We start from the raw sequence: 20,365 nt of genomic DNA, 5'->3' as shown, positions 1-20,365 counted from the left end.
TTAAAAATAACCTCTAAGCACATCACTATTTAGCATTTCCCTCCAACAAACTAATGCGACTTGGATCTTGGATCTAGGGATCCCACCTTAAATTTTTACCTTTACCATGCGATCTGCGCGATGCTCCATTACGCATATTATGATTTTAAAATTTTGGCTTGTGATTTCAAGAAATAATAAATTGACAATTTATTTGAAAACTAGATTTAAGCTAGATATTTAATTAACCAATTATAATCTTTCATTTATGTAGGGGAAGTGTGCCTATGTTGGACCCCTGCCTATGATGGACCACCTGCTGTAATTTCAAATATGGCGCGGTTACATGCACATCGCTGGTTGCCGCTTGCGCACGAAGTTTGTAGTTTAGTATTTGCAAAGTTTCAGACCCGTGGCGGTTATAACAGTAAATTTGTGAAATAAAATTAAAATTTGGTGTTGCTGATCTAATAAAATTTTTTGGTAAGTAATATTTTACTGGTAACATACGTTAAGCTAAGTGTTTCTTTTGTTTTGTATAAAATGACTACACTTTCTTTGTCAAATACTATACTTTGTTTTAGGTTAGAATGGTCAAAACAAAAGTAACAGAATTAAATTTACTGTCTTGTCTATTTGCCTATGATGGACCCCTTTGTTGTTACCTATGACGGACTAGGGGTCCATCATAGGAAAAAGGAAATAAGTTGCTACTTAACGATTAACATAATACATTTTACAGGGATGGATCCTCATAAAAGGCAACAGTGGAATGAGAGTAATATGCAGCAAGCTTTAAAAAGCATACAAGAAAAAACTATGGGGTTTAAGTTGGCAGCAAAAACATTTAACATTCCAAAAACGACTTTGAAAAGGCGCTTTAATAAGCAGCAAGGAAGTACCAAAGGTGATTTGGGAGGACGAAGACCAATATTTTCCACTGCTATTGAAAAGGAAATTGCTGACCATATCACCATGGAAGCTCGTTTTTTTGGCCTGACCAGTAAAGATTTACGAAAACTTGTATACGAAGTAGCTAAAATAAACAATATTAGCCACAGTTTTAATAAGGAAACCAAGATGGCAGGCTGGAAATGGATCAGAGGCTTTTTAAAGAGAAATCCACGATTATCATTACGAACTCCAGAAAATACTTCGTTGGCAAGGGCTCAAGCTTTTAATAAACCAAATATATGTGCCTATTTTACAGCATTAGCACATATATTAGACGAGTTTCAATTTCCACCGGAAAACATTTATAACATGGACGAGTCCGGTTTGACAACTGTGCAAAAGAGATCGCAGAAGATTTATGCTAGTAAAGGTCGCAAACAAGTTGGTGCTTTAAGTAGTGCAGAACGCGGTCTACATATTACGGTCGTATGTGCAATGAATGTAATTGGAACATATGTTCCTCCTGCATTGATTTTTCCTCGACAGAGGAAGAAAGACGAATTTATGATCGATGCACCTACTGGAAGTGTAGCCTTCGCTCAAGAAAAAGGATGGATGACTTCCGACATTTTCTGTCTCTGGCTGCAACATTTTTTAAGGTATTCAAAGGCTTCTAAAACCAACCAAGTTTTGTTGTTACTCGATGGTCATGGTAGTCATAAAAGTTTTGAAGCTCTCCAGTTTGCAAAAGAAAACGGTATTATTATGTTTTGTTTTCCTGTTCACTGCTCTCATCACGTTCAACCCTTGGACGTAGGATTTTTTAGACCACTTCAAACTTACTACGGCCAAGAAATTCAATTATGGCTGCGACAGAATCCAGGTAAAACAGTTACCCAATTTAAAGTAGCCAGTATGTTTAATAAAGCGTATTTAAAAAGTGCTCTTCCATCAAATGCAATACATGCATTTAAAAAGACCGGAATAGAACCGTTCAATCCAGATGTCTTCGAGGATTGGCAATTTTTGCCGTCTATAACAACAGATAGAGAAAATTATGAACAAAACTCACTACCAGGCTGATCTGACGAGAACTCACTACCGGAACATCGGAACCAAAATGTTTCTTCGATTGAAGGTTTATCAAAAATCACTGATCAGAAATCAACATCATTGTCAGTCCTAAACATCTCGGTCGAAGATATTTGTCCTCCTCCTTTAGCTGGAGTATCTGAAGTAACTCAGAAAGGGGTAGAAAACGGGGTAAAACAGGATATTTAAATTCAACGCCAGAAATTGATGATATAAAACAAAAAATTGCAGAAAAAGAAGCAAAAAAAGTAAAAAGGCAAGTTCGTGTTTCAACTACAAACAGTTCTGAAGACGATTGTGAATCTTTCTTTGAAGAAGACGACTCGGACGATGCAGCTTGCATTTACTGTAACGAACCATTTTCGCATTCACGATCCAAAGAAAAATGGATTCGTTGTCAATTGTGTAAGAATTGGTGTCACAATAAATGTGCAGATGTAAATCCTGGACGTAAACAATTTGTGTGTGAATTGTGCATGTAACTTTTTTCTTAAAAATACCTATTTGTAATATTATTTATCGTTTCGAATATCTTTTGGTTTAATAAAATAATTTGGTATTTACTTATTTTATACAAAATGCAACGGGTCCATCATGGGCGTATCAAAGGGTCCATCATGAGCGCATATATGCCCATGATGGACCCTTAACACGATTTTAATAAACTATGAATATCTTTTGTCATCTTAATTTTTATCAAAATTTGAAACATTTGCATATTATCCAAATAACAAGACGTTATGTGGTCATATCTAAAGCCTGCTAAGTAAATAATTAAAATTATTAGGGAGCTTTTTCCTTAAGGGGTCCATCATAGGCACATTTCCCCTAATCTTATCGAAATTATGATTAAAATGATGACCAGCAAATCTCACAAATAAAAAACTTACAACTAATTCTTAATTTAAAAGAAAATTTTATCCTTCATATCATTCATAATATATTATCTTAATTTCCAAAATTCTTTCTTTCCTCTTTCAAAAACCCTATTTCTTGTTTTATTTGACAAACATTGAATACTTCTACTGGTTTTTTGTATGTTTCTTTACATTTTATTCCCACTACTAAATAGCAAAATCTTTTACAATGAAACTTTTTTAAACTTCTTTTTTAATTTAAATATTATGTTTATATGGGATTAAGCCACAATTTTTTGGTTGTAATGAAAATCACATTTTTTAACTAAACAAAGTTTGACGTTTTGAAATCGTTCTCAAAATATTTATAGAAATTTTGAACAAACTAAGAAAACGGCCAAGGATGGACCAAGGTTATTTTTATTGGTTATAATATTATGATGAGCATTGATCTCCTTTTTTAATCGGTAAAAGATACAGGTTAGGTTAGGAGAAACAAAAATGTCAAAGTCTTAAAATCATCTGCGCAATGGTGCATAGCGCATCTCGCATGGTAAAGGTGAAAATTTAAGGTGGGATCCCTAGATCCTTGTACTAATGCGTGAGTGGCAAACTTTCCGAATAACAGACGAACGAATGATCTGCTATGAAGTTAGGTTAGAGAAGATTCTGAGGAACATCATAGAACGACAACAAATATTTCCGATAATAATAAAACTGCACTTTTGGCGGAATAAAGCACCAGTCCCGTTACGAGTCTCGTCCCGCGTCCCGTCCTGTAACAAAAATCGCTGTCTCGTCCCGTCCCGTGGCGTGAAACGGGACGTCTCGCGTGCATCCAGACTTAAGACTACTAAAAAAGAACTATATTGATGTATTAGTAATGGGTAGTAATGATCATGGGAAAATTCCGGAAGAATGGTTATTATTTGTGTTGAACCCAGACCCAAAAACCTAACGATCAACATGATGAAGCATATTTTAAAAGTCTTTTTGAGAGTGATACAGTTAGCCAAGGAGTTAGTCTAAGGACGGGGTGTCTATTGTTGTGACTACAGTATAAACAACATATTCCTTTTGATATATTTTACCATGAGCAACCTCTTCGTATTTTTATGGTGCCATTTCACAGCGGAGGTTAGCAATCATAATATTTGTTTTTAACATTAATGTTGCAGTTCTAAACAACTCAATGGGTGATCAGCTAAATTAGGGCATATATGTTTTTTTCACATTACATGCCAAAAATAAGTTTCTATTCTGGATGGTAAGTATTAACTCACATGGTTTCTGACATAGGCTTCAAATATGCTTATTTTGTTTAAAGTTTACTCCAAGAAATCTTTAACGAGATCATTATCATCAATCAGCCTTGATTTGTCAATTATTGAACATAAGCCTCCTTCAGATATTCATCTATGAGTAGAACTTCCTCTAGAGATCCATTTATTTATCTCATTTATTTATGTCCTATGTATGTAATCCGTGTATCGTGTTGGAGGGTCTTCCCCGGCTTGCTTGTCAGCCTGTGGTCTCCACTCAAGCAATTTTGTATCCATCTACCGTCTTTCCTTCTTGTAACATTCCCAGCATGTCTCTATTTTTGCCCTGTAACAAATTAGATAATGAACTTTGATCAAATAAAAGGCAGATATCGAGCACAGTTTACTAATTAAATCTTGCCCAAGTACTTTCGCTTCCTAGAGCATCTTCAGGGGCGTTTCGTCAATTTTGGCCTATCCCGCAATCAAAGAATGTCATAAACATAAAATTGTACATTACACTACACTACACAAGGACAAACAGTTTAAAATTTAAAAAAATAGGCGAAGCTACATTGTGGTTGGGATCAGGAGAGAGAATGAAATTAGATAATACCTTCCACTCCGGTTTGTCTTCGAACTTCTTCATTTCTTAGTCTGTTTCTTAAGCTTATTCCAAGTATTGATCTCTTCTCCATTTTACGTGGTGTCCTTTTAAATTTTTCTGCTGATGTTTTCGTGAAAGCTAAGGTTTCTGTTCCGTATGTGAGAACTAAGATGGGACTAACAATGAATATAGATAAACCCAAATACATGGTGATACCGAAAAGCCCTGTTGACAAAATACATCTGCCATTGGAGGGTATACCGTTAGAGAGGGTCGACAAGTATAAATACCTCGGAGCAATTATAAGCTCACAGATCAAGATGAGGAGATAAAGATCAGAATTGAAATAGCTCAAAAAGGATTTATAAAATTCAATGTTTACAATACAGGGCCGCCGCTAAGGTATTGGCCGCCCGTGTGCAACTTAATATTTGCCGCCCCTCTTCCAACACTTTAGACATACATACTATTATTCAAAGAAATGTGCAGAAGATGCATAATATAACAATAATAATTTGTAAATAGGTAAATACTTACTTGAACATTTAGACTAATCTCTATGATCCAACGTCCATATATTATCCTAATGTATATCCTATGTATCTCCTAATATCCTAATATCCTAATTTAAACGTCCTTTATCCTAATTTGATAACCATGATCCAACGTCCAGAGTGTGTATATCCTAATATCCTAATTTAAACATCCATTTAATTAAAATAAACCGTGAATAGAAACATAAACACATAAAAAAACTAAAAACGCACTTTTCGGGCTTTCGTCTGGGAAAACTTTTTGACAATATCTTTAATGTCCAATGTCACACACACTTCATGTTCTATAGATAACATTGCTAAAGCAGAAAGTCTATCTTGCTTTATTGAGGATCGCAAATAGTTTTTAATAATCTTTAGTTTTGAAAACGACCGCTCACCCGTAGCTACAGTAACAGGTAGAGTTAGGAATATACGTACTATTATAGTTAAGTTGGGAAATGTTGATACAAGATTATTTTCGTAAATATATTCAAGAATATCACTAGGATTTTTTCTGCGGAAAAAAATGGTTGAATAGCTTTAATTTCTTCGTATAAATCGGTTGCACTAATGTCACTATCTGAGCTGTTTATGTCTGTAAGGGCTTGATTCACTTTCTCACAATTTGTTTTAAGTTCATCATCGTTTTAAACTTTGGTTATGCCATATATTACACTAGGAATGTCTGTATGCTGTTGAAGTAATTGGAACCGTTTTTCAATTGCTTTTATGGCAACCAAAATCTTAAAATAAAAATTTATTTTAAATGACAATTCCGGAGATAATATAGGTTAATCAGCTCCTTCATACTCAAAATGCACCTTCTTCAATTCATCGAATTCTCAACTAAGACTGAACAGAAGACATATTAACCCATCTATAAACATAACCATAGAAACAATATTATAACAGAAACTTTACAACCACTTGCCTAAATTCTTGTAAAGTATCTACGTGTGAAATCCCAAATAACTGAAGTCCAAAAGCCGCCAGCTGCTTTGAATTAAAAAGTATTCACGAAACTGCTTTAAGACCGTACCTGCAAAAGGGCGGCAGTTCATACAATAACTAATATTTTCTGACATTTTTTTAGACTAGGATGAAAAAAAGAAGTATACATGATAAATGAAACGCATTTGAGTATTATCACGTACTGAATAATTATTATTGTTTGGAATATTAGAGTTGACAGAATTATCTAAATCATTACTATTTAATTATTTGAATTTATTTTCGTTTTAAAGAAGTATTATCATCAGTGGACTGCTTTGGCCGCCCCTATTGTTGGCCGCCCGTGTGCGATGCACACTTGGCACACATGGTAGCGGCTGCCCTTCGAGATTTGATATCATTTTTGTTTTCTCATAGTTCACCCTTAAACCGGCTCTCTGTTTTACCTGCTGTAGTTGTTGTAGTATAAGGCTGGCGTCTCCGAAGTTGTTTGTTGTGAGACTGTGAGAGTAATGTCATCGGCATTTCGGAGATGGTTTAATTTTAATCCATTGAATTTAACACCCTTCTAGCCCCACCTTAATCGTTTAAATGCGTATTCCATTACAAATATAAGGGGCGTCGGGGTAATATCGCATCAAAAAATGTAAACATTAAATTTGTCTTTCTAAACAATTCTAAAATAAAAATTAGGCATAGAATTATAATAATATCCATACTATACTAACAAGGCATATTCTATACATCTACAAGATTAGATTTATAGTTAACATAAATAATAAAAATAATATATAGTCAGTGTCCTATCTTTTACCTACTTATGGGGCAATATGGAACAGGAGGTCAAAATTATACAGAACATTCATTTGTCCCAAAACGGTGTAAGTTCGAATTCCGTTCTTTCCCAGTGAGAAAATAAATAGTTGTGTCAACAATGACAGTAATTTAGTATTTTTATTTAAGTTAGTAGGTATATACCATAACATAATGCTTATTAACAAAACTGTGCACGAAAGTCCTATACTAAATGTTAACTACTAATACGCATCAATTTATAAAAACATTTTAAAAATTAAACAAATATTTGTTAGTTATAAATATACTATTTAGTATATACTAAAAAGCATAGGTTAGATAAGTATCCACTACTGATTAAAGTACTGTTCGCCGATATGTGAATATCTAAAAAAGAAAAAAATGTGCCACTAATTTAAAGCGCAATTTTCAAAATGTTAACAACCCACGAATATTTCTTGCGTCAACTGTCAGATGTCATGTATGGAATAACAAACAACAAATGTCGTTGGTGGTTAGACTGGTTAGACGTTAAGGGTTAAAGAAATAAAGAATTGTTTCTTTTTGTTTATTTTTTTTTTGTTGGGTTATAATAGTATTCATCATATTTAAATTATATAAACAAATTAAAATAACCTGATTAAGTCGATAGAAAGATTGTTCGGAGCTATAGTCAATTTAAATCCATAATTCTTCTTGTAAAAAAGGTAAGTAAGCAACATGTGTTTTCATGGAAGTTTTCGATAATAAATAACTTATTTTAGATATTTTACTAATTGTTTGTGGATTGTATATTGTTTATAGCCGATATTGATTGTAATTATTGTCTTTTGATTTCACTGCAAACTTATTTGTGTATCTTACAATGATTATTGGCTAATGAAAATAAAGACAATACAAATTTGTTAAATAAACATACAATAAAATGACTGGTTCCAGTATAATGTCTACTTTTTGGTAGCTTTATATAAAAGTTATTTTCTCTCATAAATAAATCAATTTAAAAATTATGTTTATGCTATAACCACAAAAATTAGTTCTTTTCAATATATTTATTTAGCACATAGAGCTTATTATAATTTTTGATCATTCTGGCTTTACAACCCTACGTGAGTTCTATCCTCCTCAAGAATTTCTCTTTAGTCCTATCCATTGCCTTCCTCCTTCTGATTTTTGATAGTCGATCTAATAATTTCAGCCATATTATTTGTATTCTGTAATAAATATTTACATGCTAATTAATTATGTTCAAAATTACTACTTTCAATAATTCTGTAATTTAGCTTGGCAATGTGAATTTTAATTATTAAAAATTTATGTTTCTTAAGATAAACATCCATGGTCGAACTCACTCTTGATATTTTTAATTGTAGGAAACATAGATAAAGTTTTATATCATCTGTTGATCTTAAAATACTAACCTACGGTACTTCTGAGTATATTAAGTTTAGATTAGATATATTATCTTATTTTTAACATAAAAAATAATTGTGGAATGTAATTATATAATAAATGTGATCTAAAAAAACCCTTATGCCAGATTTAGCAGTATTATGATGAATTTTTGCCATTGATATATATTTTAAGTAATTCTTTATTCACAAAACTATTTTAGTGCACAATGTTAAGTATGCTTTAGTAATAATTAACAGATTTAAAGTTAAAATTTAACATTAAAAACTTAAAACTATAATTTGTTTTTTCAGTTTTAGAAGTATATCTTCTCTCCTAGAGGAAAAGTGTATTAATATATAGAGATTTTGTTAACTTGTTCACTGATGATGTCAAGGATCCATCACATGACAAGTATAATGGAGTGATCTTGTTGTGGATCCATGACATCTATATATTTGAATTCAATACCAAAGAATATAGACGCTTATAGAAGAGCAGTTCAAATGGGTGATTTGGTTACGGTTTATACTTCAAAACACTCCTCCTGAGGGTGGCTGCATAAACTCAAAGCGTGGCGCCGTCAAAACTGTCACATAACTTTTTATTATACTGTTTTTCTGCCCAGAAATTAATGAAACGTTTTTAAAAAATTTCAATTAAAAAAAAAGTATTCAATGAAACTTTTTACTAAATTTATGAAATTTTCCATTTCACTGAAACTTCCAATCTTCCATTTCATCCATAATTTTTTAATAACAACAAAAAGCATTCCTGATTTATTTTTGAAATATTTAACAGTACCTTTCAATGAATAGTATATGTGAAAGTTTTTACGCTGTATGGGTACTATTTAATCTTGTTTTAAAATAACAACTAGTAGTATCTAAAACATAATTTTCACAATGAATGAGTATTGGTGAAATTATTACAATATAGTCTTAAACTGATTTATACTTAAGATTTGTACATATTTAAATTAAAAATTTGAATCATAATAATTTTTCTAAAAAGATTAATTTATTAAAAGTTAAAATAATATTATTTTCTCTAAAAAATTTTATAAAACACAAAAATTTAATCCTATTCTACGACCACGCAGCATCTACATATAAAATTATCTAAAGTTGCATTTATTGCCCCACTCTTTCATATTTTAGAAGCAATAATAGAGCTGACATGACTGCTCCTTAGTGGTACCACGTGCGTCCCACCCTGACTAACCTTTGCTGACTTTCAAAAATAACAGTGAACAATTCTTCTATAAGCGTCTATATTCTTTGTCAATACTGTAGTGCTAATTGGGAACTGATGGTGTACACTACAGCTGAGAAGTAAGCACTGAATGTGTTAAACAAAAAGAGGTTATGAATGCAGCATGTTTTCTTATAAAAATTATGAAATAATGTGTATGTGGTAACTAAGGCTCAATGTAATAGAAAATTTGTGGGAGATACTCCAGTATACAGGTCAAACAAAAAATCCATTTCAGATCACTTGCAGAAACGTTAAAACGACAAAAAAATCCAAAAAGAAGGAATGTGTGAATGACAATGCATAATATATACTCTAGGAGGTAACTAAAAGAATTGTGGGAAAAATACTAAATAATAATTTAGATAAGTAGGTATTTATTAATGCTGGTAAAATGATGCAGAGATATGCAATAATGAAATCAGGATAACATCTACATAGTGTGTGGAGAAAACAATTTATACAATAACAATGAAATGAAATAAAAAAAGAAGTAGAGAAAAGAGGGTCTTAGTTCCAACAGTGGACAAATTTATGAGCTAAATCATGATGATCTCATTTACAAAACCAGAACAAATTTAAAGGGTGGTTTTAATTTAAATTTTAAAAGATATCTGCATTCTATCAACAATAATTGGTACAAAACAACTAAAATAATGTTTTATTTTTAACTAGTACTAATGAAGTTAAAAGGAATATTTTATAATAAAGAAACATGTATAAATTAATAAACTTGTGACCAATAAGGTATCAGCTAAATAATGTTGAGTGAATCTTAAAAAATATGAATTTCATGGGAAATTAAGAGTTTTAAATTCTTATTTTGGACTTGGGAGCAACTGTCCTGCTATTCAAGCCATCCAACAGCATCACAACTATGAGATATTAAAATATATGTTTTTTTTTCAGGTATAATTTGTTACACAAAATGTCAGCAGATGAACCTTCATATGAACCACTCAATAGAATAGGAAGAGGTATACAATTATATTATGTATTTTATTCGATAGCATGTCACTAATCTGGCACTATTAAAAACTAGAGAGTGCCAGATTACTGAATTGTATAGAAAAATTCATAATAAATAAAATAAAACATTTCATAAAGAAAATAGGTACAACATATGCATTTGTGTTCATGTTCTACACATTTTGAGGTTGTTCTTTGTGAAACTTGTAGTCCTTGTTCAAAATTTTTTTATTTTTAGAAGATTTATAATATCTTTAGCTGATACGCCATTTTCTTCAGCACATGTACGCAGGTATTAAATAATTCAATGCTGTATCTGGTTTTACTTTTACAGTTCTAGTAGTTGGTGGTTACAATATTTCTACTAAGCTTTCTTTTTCTTGTACTGCTACACACATTTCTTTATTTATTTGCTCAGTAGAATTTGGTGTTTCTTCAGCCCTTTCAAACTTTACCTGTCTCGAGTCCTCTTTCTGATAAATTTTGAAACCAATCGGCAACAAATACCTAGTCCTGCCACTGATATAAGATATTTAACTAAAAAAATTAACTACTGGTTTAATTAGAAAAATTTTTACACATTTTATTACTGGTATAATGAACTACAAATCACAAAAAAAAATGTTTCAAAATATTTTTCTTCTAAACACAGTACATAAGTCTTTTTAGGCTATCTCTTAGGAAAATTGTGCATAGCTTCTACCAGCGCCTGCTTCAATGACTTCACATTATGGTGACATCTTGTACAGATCATGCCCTCTAAAACTGATCACAATTTGTAGTCAAGTAGGTTAAGTTTTTTGCAGGCTGTAGGTACATGCAGGTATACTGCAACAAACTTAAGTTTGGGAATATGACTCATACTTCGACGATGCGCAGTGAATCGTGTTTACTAGTGTTACCATGGAAACGACCAGTGTACTGCTTGCCAGTGTCGTAGTTTGAGAAGTACGTGTCGCAGAGAGTGTTTGACATGTTGATTTGATCGTGTTGGATATTTTATTAATTTTTTTTAGATTAGTGCTTAGAATATTGGTAGTAGTAATTAGTGAATTATTAAGTCATTTAGGGTATCTATAGTGTGTTTATTTTAGTTATTAATAATAGTTACTTAACAATATGGCTCCTAAAAAGATAGGAACAAATAAAACCATCATACTTTTGAATAGATACTCTTCAAATCATCTAGAACAAACTGCAGATGGCGAAAATCCAAAGACAATGCGAAAATCCGAATAAAATAGGAGTCTCCTAATGAAAAGTTATGATATTCGTTCAAAACGAATACAATATTTAAAGCAGCTAATTAAATTTGATCTGAGGGTAGAACCATAATTTATACCAATGAAAGACATATAGGTACACATCAGCCATACTGCACTATATCACTGGCCAGATCAAAGTGGAAAAACTTTAAATAAACCGATTTCTAAGGGCAATAGGCTGATTATTGTTCAGGCTGGATTTGTACCTAACGCTGTGTGCGTTAATATGCGTGTGAATTTTTAAATCAGGTGTTTATACTTAAAAAGTCAATTGTTATAACAATGACAGTAATGTAAGCAATAATTACTTTGAAAGTTTCATAATAAATCAAATTCTATTTTTGACAAAAATTTCATAAAAAGCTTATTAACGACTGTCTACGAAACTAATGACGAGTTAACGGTCGTTCAACAAAAATATACAATGATTATTTTTATTTTAATTCGACGAAAAATCCTCTAAAATAATTTTTACGATAATTTTAGGACATTTTTCCATCTGTATATGTATTATATTTTGAGCTTGAACATCATGGACATCAAGGTCTTCACTTGCTTCCCTATCATCCGGAGTTAAACCCTATTGAAAAAATATGAGCTTTGATAAAAGGTAGAGTGACAACTCCTAATACAACATTTAATATAAATGATGTTGAAAATATAGCAAAAACTAAATTTTCAGAAGTGTTATTAGAGGAGTGGATTAATATATGTAAACACCCGCAAAATTATAAAAACATTTAAATCAAAAAAGAACATTTCTTAGACACTACGCTGGACCACTTACGCAATTTGTTGTTAATATCCAAAGAAAGCATTTCTGAGGATGAAGATTGTGATTCAAATTCAGGAATAGAGATCTTAGAACCATGCGAGGAATCATAACTAACTAACTAACTTCTTGTTTAGGCAAATAAATATATTACCTAATTAGTTAAAATAAACTACTTATTTTTTTTGTATTATTGAAACCCTTCCTTCGGGGTAATGTTAATAAATTGTAAGTATTGAGGAATTTGTTATTTATTAAAGTACTCCTAATATTTTACTCATTATTTTTCGAGTGCAACTGACTTTAAACTTCATAATGATTAAGAACTATGAAAATAAAAATTAACAAATCATTGTTAACTTAATTGGATATACTTGTGAAAAATTATTTTAAATCTACCTGTTCCCCCTTCCATTGGTAGAAACAGTCCGCCCACCTGCGTTAAACACTACGTCACATTCCCAAACTTAGATTTGTTGCACTCTACATGATTTTCAAGCCACTGTTGAGTAGTTTTGGCTTTATGCGCAGGTGCAGAGACCTATTGAAATATCCACAGGCTATTTTGAAATATAATGGCTTTAGTGGCTCAACTAAAATTTACTAAAATGTCCCGTTGATAATTTCTCGCCACAAAAATATAAACCATCAATGAGGCAGGATAATTATGCTCATTAAAAGTTTTTTCTACAGTAAAAATGTTTTCATCTGTAAAAAGGATTATATAGGATGGACTCTGACATGACAAAAGTCATATGTGGTGTAGGAAGTGGCGAGGGAAGCATGGGAGGAGGTTGCTGGATTACTAGACATATCAGTTTATTGAAGTGCCCGAGTAGTGAGATTCTACTTTATATGTATTTTATTCTATTATCTTACATGTACTTAAAAATTAATTTTAAATTACTTCCTGTAGCTATTAATGCTTTTTTTAAATTTATGATATTTATCGTCAATAGACAATCACCAAAAGTTAAGATGATATTGGAATATACATTGATTATTTTAATATCTTTAGAAATTCTTTTACATAATATACATTTATATACATACATACGTATTACATAATATACATACTTATATTATATATTGAATAATTCTTGGTCTACTAAAAAGCAAACCCTCACAGCTTGTTGATGGTAGTATAAAGTGGAAATATTCGTTTTTTTACAGGACCAAAAACATTTTGAAAACATTTTTAATCCTTTTAGATAATTTTAAATTTTTTATAATAAAACATCATACATCAGAACTTGTTACTTTATTGTAAGTTTTTAAACTATGGAATAAAGCCAATCACTGGAATTTTCCCTATTTATTATTCTCTTATCAATACAAAATTTAATTTTAAATATTATAGGTGCTTATGGAACAGTGTACAAAGCTAGGGACAGAAAAACGGGAAACCTTGTAGCCTTGAAACGAGTATGTGTACATTTAACAGAAGATGGCATATCATTAAACACCTTAAGAGAAATCTCCTTACTGCGACAAGTAAACTCCTTTGATCATCCAAACATTGTTCGTCTTTTGGATGTGTGTCATGGACAACAAATGGAAAAAGAACTGATAATGTATTTGGTAAGTTTTTATTTGCTCAAACTACCTCAAATATCCAATATTCTTATGCACGATTCATATGTATATATTGTAGAGTTCTACACTGGTCATACCAGAGTTGTCTTTTTAGTTTTACATATAGCCATACAGACAAAAAATATGTAGACTTAAAGTACTTTATTGCTTTTCAAAGTATGCCCCACCAAGATCGATACACTTTTGAATATGTTCAAAACAATTGGTAAAACAGTTATTCCAGTGTTCAGTTGATACTTGCAAAATCGTTGTTTTAAAGGCACCGACGGTTTCTTCTGGTGCATCTCGGCATTCGTCACATCTGCTAAGAATTTACCCTGTACTCGAACTCTGTTACGAATAGGTTTTAATTACACCAATAAGGGCGAACCTTCAATATAACTTGGCAGCTTCAGCAGAACTTAATGCTACTATGAGAAGATTCGATCTGGCCTTGACACAAGAGCCTTGGATATACCAGGGCAAAATAAAATCTTCCCATGGCAGCATTAAGTATTAAGTTCTGCTGAAGCTGTCTAACTATACTGAAAGCTTGCCCTTATTGGTGTAATTAAAACCTATTCATGAGAAAGTCCGAGATCAGGGTCAATTGGTCAATTCTTTGCAGGTTTCTTTTAAATTTCTATTTGCAGAATCAGAAGAGTTACTTATTACTGAGCCCCTTTTTGGGCCATCTGTTTTTTTTGTGAGTGTCTTGGATAGAACACAAATCCAATCTGTCAATTCTGGAAGAGCTTAATACACAAGCTATTAAAAACAGTTCATTGAGGAATGGAATGAGGCGGAGGCCCAGCTCAACCTAATTCTTCTACTAATGTCATGTTCTTGACGATATATGAATTCACTTTCTGCACTTCCTGAGCATTCCTTTCTAGCATTCTCTTAATTTCTATTTCTTCATGCACACATAAAATAACGCCCCCAACGAACCTCAGGTTATTGAGTCTTTCTTATGATATGTTTATTCCCAGGTTGTCCCATTCTAATTCTTTAAAAACATCCTCAAGTGTGAGAGTGAAGAGTTTAGGAATATTGTATCTCCTTGTCTTACTCCTCTGTGTATCGTAATTTCTGCTGTTCTTAAAATCTCTTTAATTAGATTGATATATCATTGATCTATTCTGCCATTTCGCCATTAGTGTCAAACGCCTTCTTGAACTTTACAAAGGTCAATCACAAAGGTATATTATACTCATTTGTCTTTTCTACTAGGTATTTGATTGACAATAGTCATAGTAATAACAATGTAAAGTACTTTTTATGTTATAGGTATTTGAACATGTGGAACAAGACTTGGCAACATACATAGAGAGACATCCAAGTGGATTCAGTTCAGTACATATCAGAAATTTATGTAAAGAAATACTAATGGGTGTGGATTTTTTACACAGCATCCGAGTCATCCATAGAGATCTGAAGCCTCAAAACTTGTTGGTCACTCATGATGGACATATCAAATTGGCAGACTTTGGTTTGGCCAAGATCTACGATTGTGAAATGCAGCTGACGTCAGTAGTAAGTAAACTGTTTTGAATAGAATTTGAACATTTTAACTAAGTAATTAGAACTTCTGCACCGAGATTAATAATTAATTGTAATTTATTTTGTAATCAAAAATTATTTTATTGAGTTAAACTTTTATTCACTCAGTTGAAATGTTTAGACGATTAGTTGACACCGTTCTAATGATTGAAATCAGGAAAAAAATGTACTCTGCACGCTACACGTTCGATTTTAGTTATTTTACTTTTAAAACAATAATTAAATTAGCAAAAAAACTTACTATTTTATTACCTTTTGTATCTTTGCGTCTCTATGGTTCATCTGAATACCTCGATCACCAGAGGATTAAATTTAACTGTTTGTTTTACTACTTTTCCCTCAACCTCATATTCACATGGTATCAATTTTTCAGAAGTGATTATACATTTTGTTTTTTTTGTCGTTGCTATTATATATTATACAGTGGAAACCACTTCAATCAGAGTTCGGGACGAGTTTTACAGCAAACGCCAGTTAATGAGTTAATGAGTTTCCCTCAAGATCTCCTGACCTTACCCCTTAAGATTTTTTTTTTGTGGGGGTCTTTAAAGAACATCGTCTACGCTAATCCACCAGCCACAATCGAAAAGCTGAAGCAAAATATTCGCAACGCTATTAACAACATTCCAGTGAATATGTGTGAGCGCGTCAATTTGCGATCCAGACGTGTGATTTAAGAAATAAAATCGCATGTTCTGTGTGTCTATTTTTTTTAATAAATGTTTTTCTAACAGGTTCTGAAACAGAGTTTTATTGATTTAGATACTAAAATCTACTCTGAGACACCCTTTATGTAGTGAGAAATTTTTAAAATCTTGATTTTCAGGTGGTTACGCTATGGTACAGAGCACCTGAAGTTTTACTGGGTCTGGCTTATGCTACACCAGTAGACATTTGGTCCATTGGTTGTATTATGGTGGAACTTTATAATTTGAAACCACTTTTCTGTGGTACTTCCGATGGCGATCAGCTCAGCAAAATCTTTAGGTAAGCTTAAATAATGATCTTACTTTTATATTCTTATCAAATAGGAATAAGGTTCTTACTTTGAATATTGTGATATACGAAGTTGTATCGACAAATTGAATAAACCTCTTAATTTGATAAATTTATTAACAATGAACCTACAATTTAAAAAAAAAATTATGTTGTCCTACAAGCCAGACCTCTACAACTTCTATCATCTCTTCATTAGAAGAAAATTAATAACTTTGTAGACTTGTTTTGCTAGATCTGGAGAATAATAGTGATGTGTACCTTAAATCACGCCGTTTTGTATGGTAACATTGGCAGGATCATTATCCTGCAAAAACAAAACAACTTTAAATAACTTTCAACATCTTTTCTCCATATTTTTTCTCGATAAGTGGTTCGTGACGTTGAATAGATTTTATCAGATATAGATTTCTATTCTTATCCAGAAAAATAATCATGATTACCTCCTTGGCAATCACATAAAACAGAAACTAGAATATAACATAACATATAACAATATCTTTATTTTTAGAAAATAATATACATTCCGTGAACGTAAAATTATTTAAAAAAAACAGTGTCACAAACGAAAATATTATTTACTTATTCCTAACCGTTACATATACAAATAGTCCTCCACAGAATATGGCTCAAGAGCTACCAGTAATTTAAATATTTGATGTTTATACAAACTTAATCTTTCCTCCCTCTTAATAGGTTCAGGCAGTTTATTCAACAATTTGATGCAGCAATAAAGAGCGTTTTTTTCTGTTATACTTAACCTGTGTATTGGAATTTTATAATTATATAACCTGGTATTTACTATACTATTGGGCTCAAAGTTCCTAAAGAGTATTTTATTCTTATATAGAAACAGTAAGCATTCTTGAATAAATACAGCGTAAACTGTTAAAATATTATTACTCCTAAATTGCCCTCTACATGATTCCCTACTTTTTAAGTCAAATTATTATTTTTTTCTGAACCAGAAATACATTATTTATGTCCCTACTGTGGCCAAAATTTATTAGACCATATCTAAATTTTGCTTCAAAATTAGCATGATACACTGTTTTTAATGAGTTACTATTCATGTATTTTTTTAGAACTCTAAAGCTATAAATCACTTTACTCAAAGAGATACATAACTGGTCAACATGTTTATCCCAACATAAAAAACTGTCAATATATAATACCCCTAAAAATTTGGTACTGCTGCTAATATTTAAAGTGTCATTATTTACAATAATACTGTTTGGCATATCTGAATGTGCATAATTTGTCTTAAACAAAAGAAGATCTGTTTTATTTTGATTTAAAACCAACCTATTCATAGAAAACCAGTCTTTAGCTTTCTGGAACTCTAAACTAGCATTAACGCTTAGAACAGACATGTCTTTACCACTGACTAAAATGTTTGTATCATCTGCATAATTTGTTATGCTGGAAGTAGTATTAGCCACTAGACCATGAAGATCATTGATATAGATCACAAACAGTAAAGGACCAATCACACTTCCTTGTGGTACTCCAATATTGATAGTGCTTTCAGATGAGATGCCTATTTCAGTGTTTTTATGTATTTTTACTAAATGTCTCCTATTTGCCAAGTAGGACTTAAACCAGTTCAATGCTGGTCCATGTATACCATATTTCTCCAATTTATCAAATAATAGGTCATGCACTAAACAGTCATATGCCTTTGATACGTCCAAAAAGAGACCCAAAGCCATATGACCAATCTCAGTACATTTCAAAATATCCCAGACAAATTGAAAAATCGCAGTCTGAGTTGATTTTCCCTGTTGATAACCATGCTGATTTGCACTAATAATATGACATTTTGTTAAAAATTCTGTTATCCGCCTATACATAGTCATTTCTAAGATTTTTGAAAAGGAACATAGAAGGCTAATTGGTCTATAGTTATTAATTAATTTAGGATCACCATTTTTGTAAACAGGTGTTACTATGGCAGTTTTCAGGCATTCAGGAAATACACCAGATTTTAGTGAATTATTTATGATTGTAGTGAGAGGATTCACTATCTCCTTTGTACAAAGTTTATATTAATATTTATATAATTAATATTTATATAATTATAATATTTATATTTTAAAGAATATTTTTCTGTATCTTAGGTGATTTGATGTTTAGAGTCCAAGATGGAAATGGTTTCATCGATATGAATGTTGGTGAATAAAGAAACAATGTCAAAACTAACTAGTATATCTTGAGACTGAAATAAAAATGTTTTTCAGAAGATTAATGAAATGAAAAGAGTTTTTGGCAAAGGACGAGGCGTTTTCAGCTAATGGTTGTAGGATAAGGCGAGATGTTTTGCCAATTTCTAAGTGGAGCAGTTGTATGCACTGACGATGGGTCTTAGGGGGACATTGGGCTTATGGATTTTTGGAAGGCCGTATATTCTTGGAATTCGGGATGATTTTTCTCTGGATATAAGAGGATTTTTGATGTCTGGAGGTAGGGTAGACTTGACATCAGACTCTGAACATCAAATCCCTTAAGATACATTATCTATTATAAAACACTGCATGTCTAATACATACTTTTCATTCCAAAATCATTTTTATCGTAAAATCAAAGGTGCCCCAACGGGATCACTCTCTCCTGTAATAGCTATAATCTTAACTGTCTTTTTCTTTTATTTTGGTTTACTCTTTATGATTACAAGAAACCAATTCGCCGAGTATTTTTGCTTAAATGAGCAGATATGTTGTGGAATGCTACTTTTAGATTCTCCATATCTTTCTTACATCTTTAGCATCGTCTGTTTTGCCTTGCAATTTATCAATGTCACACATTAAAGCAAAAATCTGAATTTTGGTTTCGTCAATAGAACTCTCCGCATTTCTGCTTTGACGATTTAATTTACTAATAATTTTTCTTACGTTTAATTATAATTTATTTTGCAGGGTGATAGGTAAACCGTCCGAGGATGAGTGGCCCGAGGAGAGCGTTTCCATAAAATGGGAATCTTTCAATGTTATAAATCAAATTAGGATTGACCAAATATCACCCACTATGTGTGAAACTGTATGTGATTTGATAACGGTGAGCATATTTTTATATACTTTATTTTCTGAACTGTTTTAAGAACGACGGCGTATAGTGTTTGATTAATAATAAATATACGATGTGTTTCAGAAAATGCTCGTTTTTGATCCAAAGAAGAGACTGACTGCGTTGGATGCTTTAAGCCACAAGTATTTCACTGAAGAACCGCTAAATACGTAACTGACACAAGTTTTATTGATACTTTATGCTAAGATTCTTTAGTTTTAAGTGTGATTTAGTGATTACACTTTACTTATTCTTAATTAAACAACAATATATTTTTACAAAGTATTTTTGTATTTGTATTTTCCCTTCTTTAACCTCAACAATGCTTAGGAAAATCAGAAAATTATACTATACTTAAGTTAAAATAAACATAGTCTTCGCTTACTGTCGGGGTATGTTTTACATGAAACCCCTTAAATAGCAGATTACTTTGGATATACAGTGTGGCCCATTTAGATTGGAAACATCTCTATAAAGTTTGAGTTGTTAAAATAACATGTAATAAAAGGTATACTTCGGGAAAATTGACAATGTTCATTAAAA

At 31.7% G+C, this 20,365-nt stretch overlaps 2 protein-coding genes across 3 annotated transcripts; both read left to right on the top strand.

Moving 5' to 3' along the window:
• The first annotated feature begins 247 nt into the window (after positions 1-247).
• Positions 248-1,956, top strand: LOC140444655 (uncharacterized). Its single transcript, XM_072536417.1, has 2 exons — positions 248-462; positions 722-1,956. The coding sequence occupies exon 2, from the start codon at positions 724-726 to the stop codon at positions 1,954-1,956; it is 1,233 nt and encodes a 410-aa protein (XP_072392518.1). The 5' UTR covers positions 248-462; positions 722-723.
• A 5,512-nt stretch (positions 1,957-7,468) lies between these two features.
• Positions 7,469-20,107, top strand: Cdk4 (Cyclin-dependent kinase 4). Of its 2 annotated transcripts, none has more exons than XM_072535605.1 (7): positions 7,469-7,680; positions 10,529-10,596; positions 13,986-14,206; positions 15,491-15,736; positions 16,590-16,750; positions 19,675-19,813; positions 19,907-20,107. In XM_072535605.1, the coding sequence occupies exons 2-7, from the start codon at positions 10,548-10,550 to the stop codon at positions 19,994-19,996; spliced, it is 906 nt and encodes a 301-aa protein (XP_072391706.1). In that variant the 5' UTR covers positions 7,469-7,680; positions 10,529-10,547; the 3' UTR covers positions 19,997-20,107. The 2 variants fall into 2 exon arrangements, with proteins under 2 accessions (XP_072391706.1, XP_072391705.1); XM_072535604.1 differs by lacking the exon at positions 7,469-7,680 and adding an exon at positions 9,644-9,699.
• Positions 20,108-20,365: the final 258 nt, after the last annotated feature.

The sequence above is a fragment of the Diabrotica undecimpunctata genome, chromosome 6 (assembly GCF_040954645.1).
Source record: "Diabrotica undecimpunctata isolate CICGRU chromosome 6, icDiaUnde3, whole genome shotgun sequence".
In the NCBI taxonomy this organism is placed as follows: Eukaryota; Metazoa; Arthropoda; class Insecta; order Coleoptera; family Chrysomelidae; genus Diabrotica; species Diabrotica undecimpunctata.
The sequence above is the reverse complement of the archived record's forward strand: the minus strand, read 5'-3'. Positions and strand labels throughout refer to the sequence as shown.

What these genes read in the sequence shown, in the direction of transcription:
- Cdk4 (XM_072535604.1), top strand. Translation starts at nt 9,677, where the DNA reads ATGGTGTACACTACAGCTGAGAA. An exon ending in AAGAACTGATAATGTATTTG is followed by an intron (nt 14,207 to 15,490) that starts GTAAGTTTTTAT and finishes TTTATGTTATAG; the next exon opens with GTATTTGAACATGTGGAACA. An exon ending in CTGTATGTGATTTGATAACG is followed by an intron (nt 19,814 to 19,906) that starts GTGAGCATATTT and finishes GATGTGTTTCAG; the next exon opens with AAAATGCTCGTTTTTGATCC.
- LOC140444655 (XM_072536417.1), top strand. Translation starts at nt 724, where the DNA reads ATGGATCCTCATAAAAGGCAACAGTGGAATGAGAGTAATATGCAGCAA.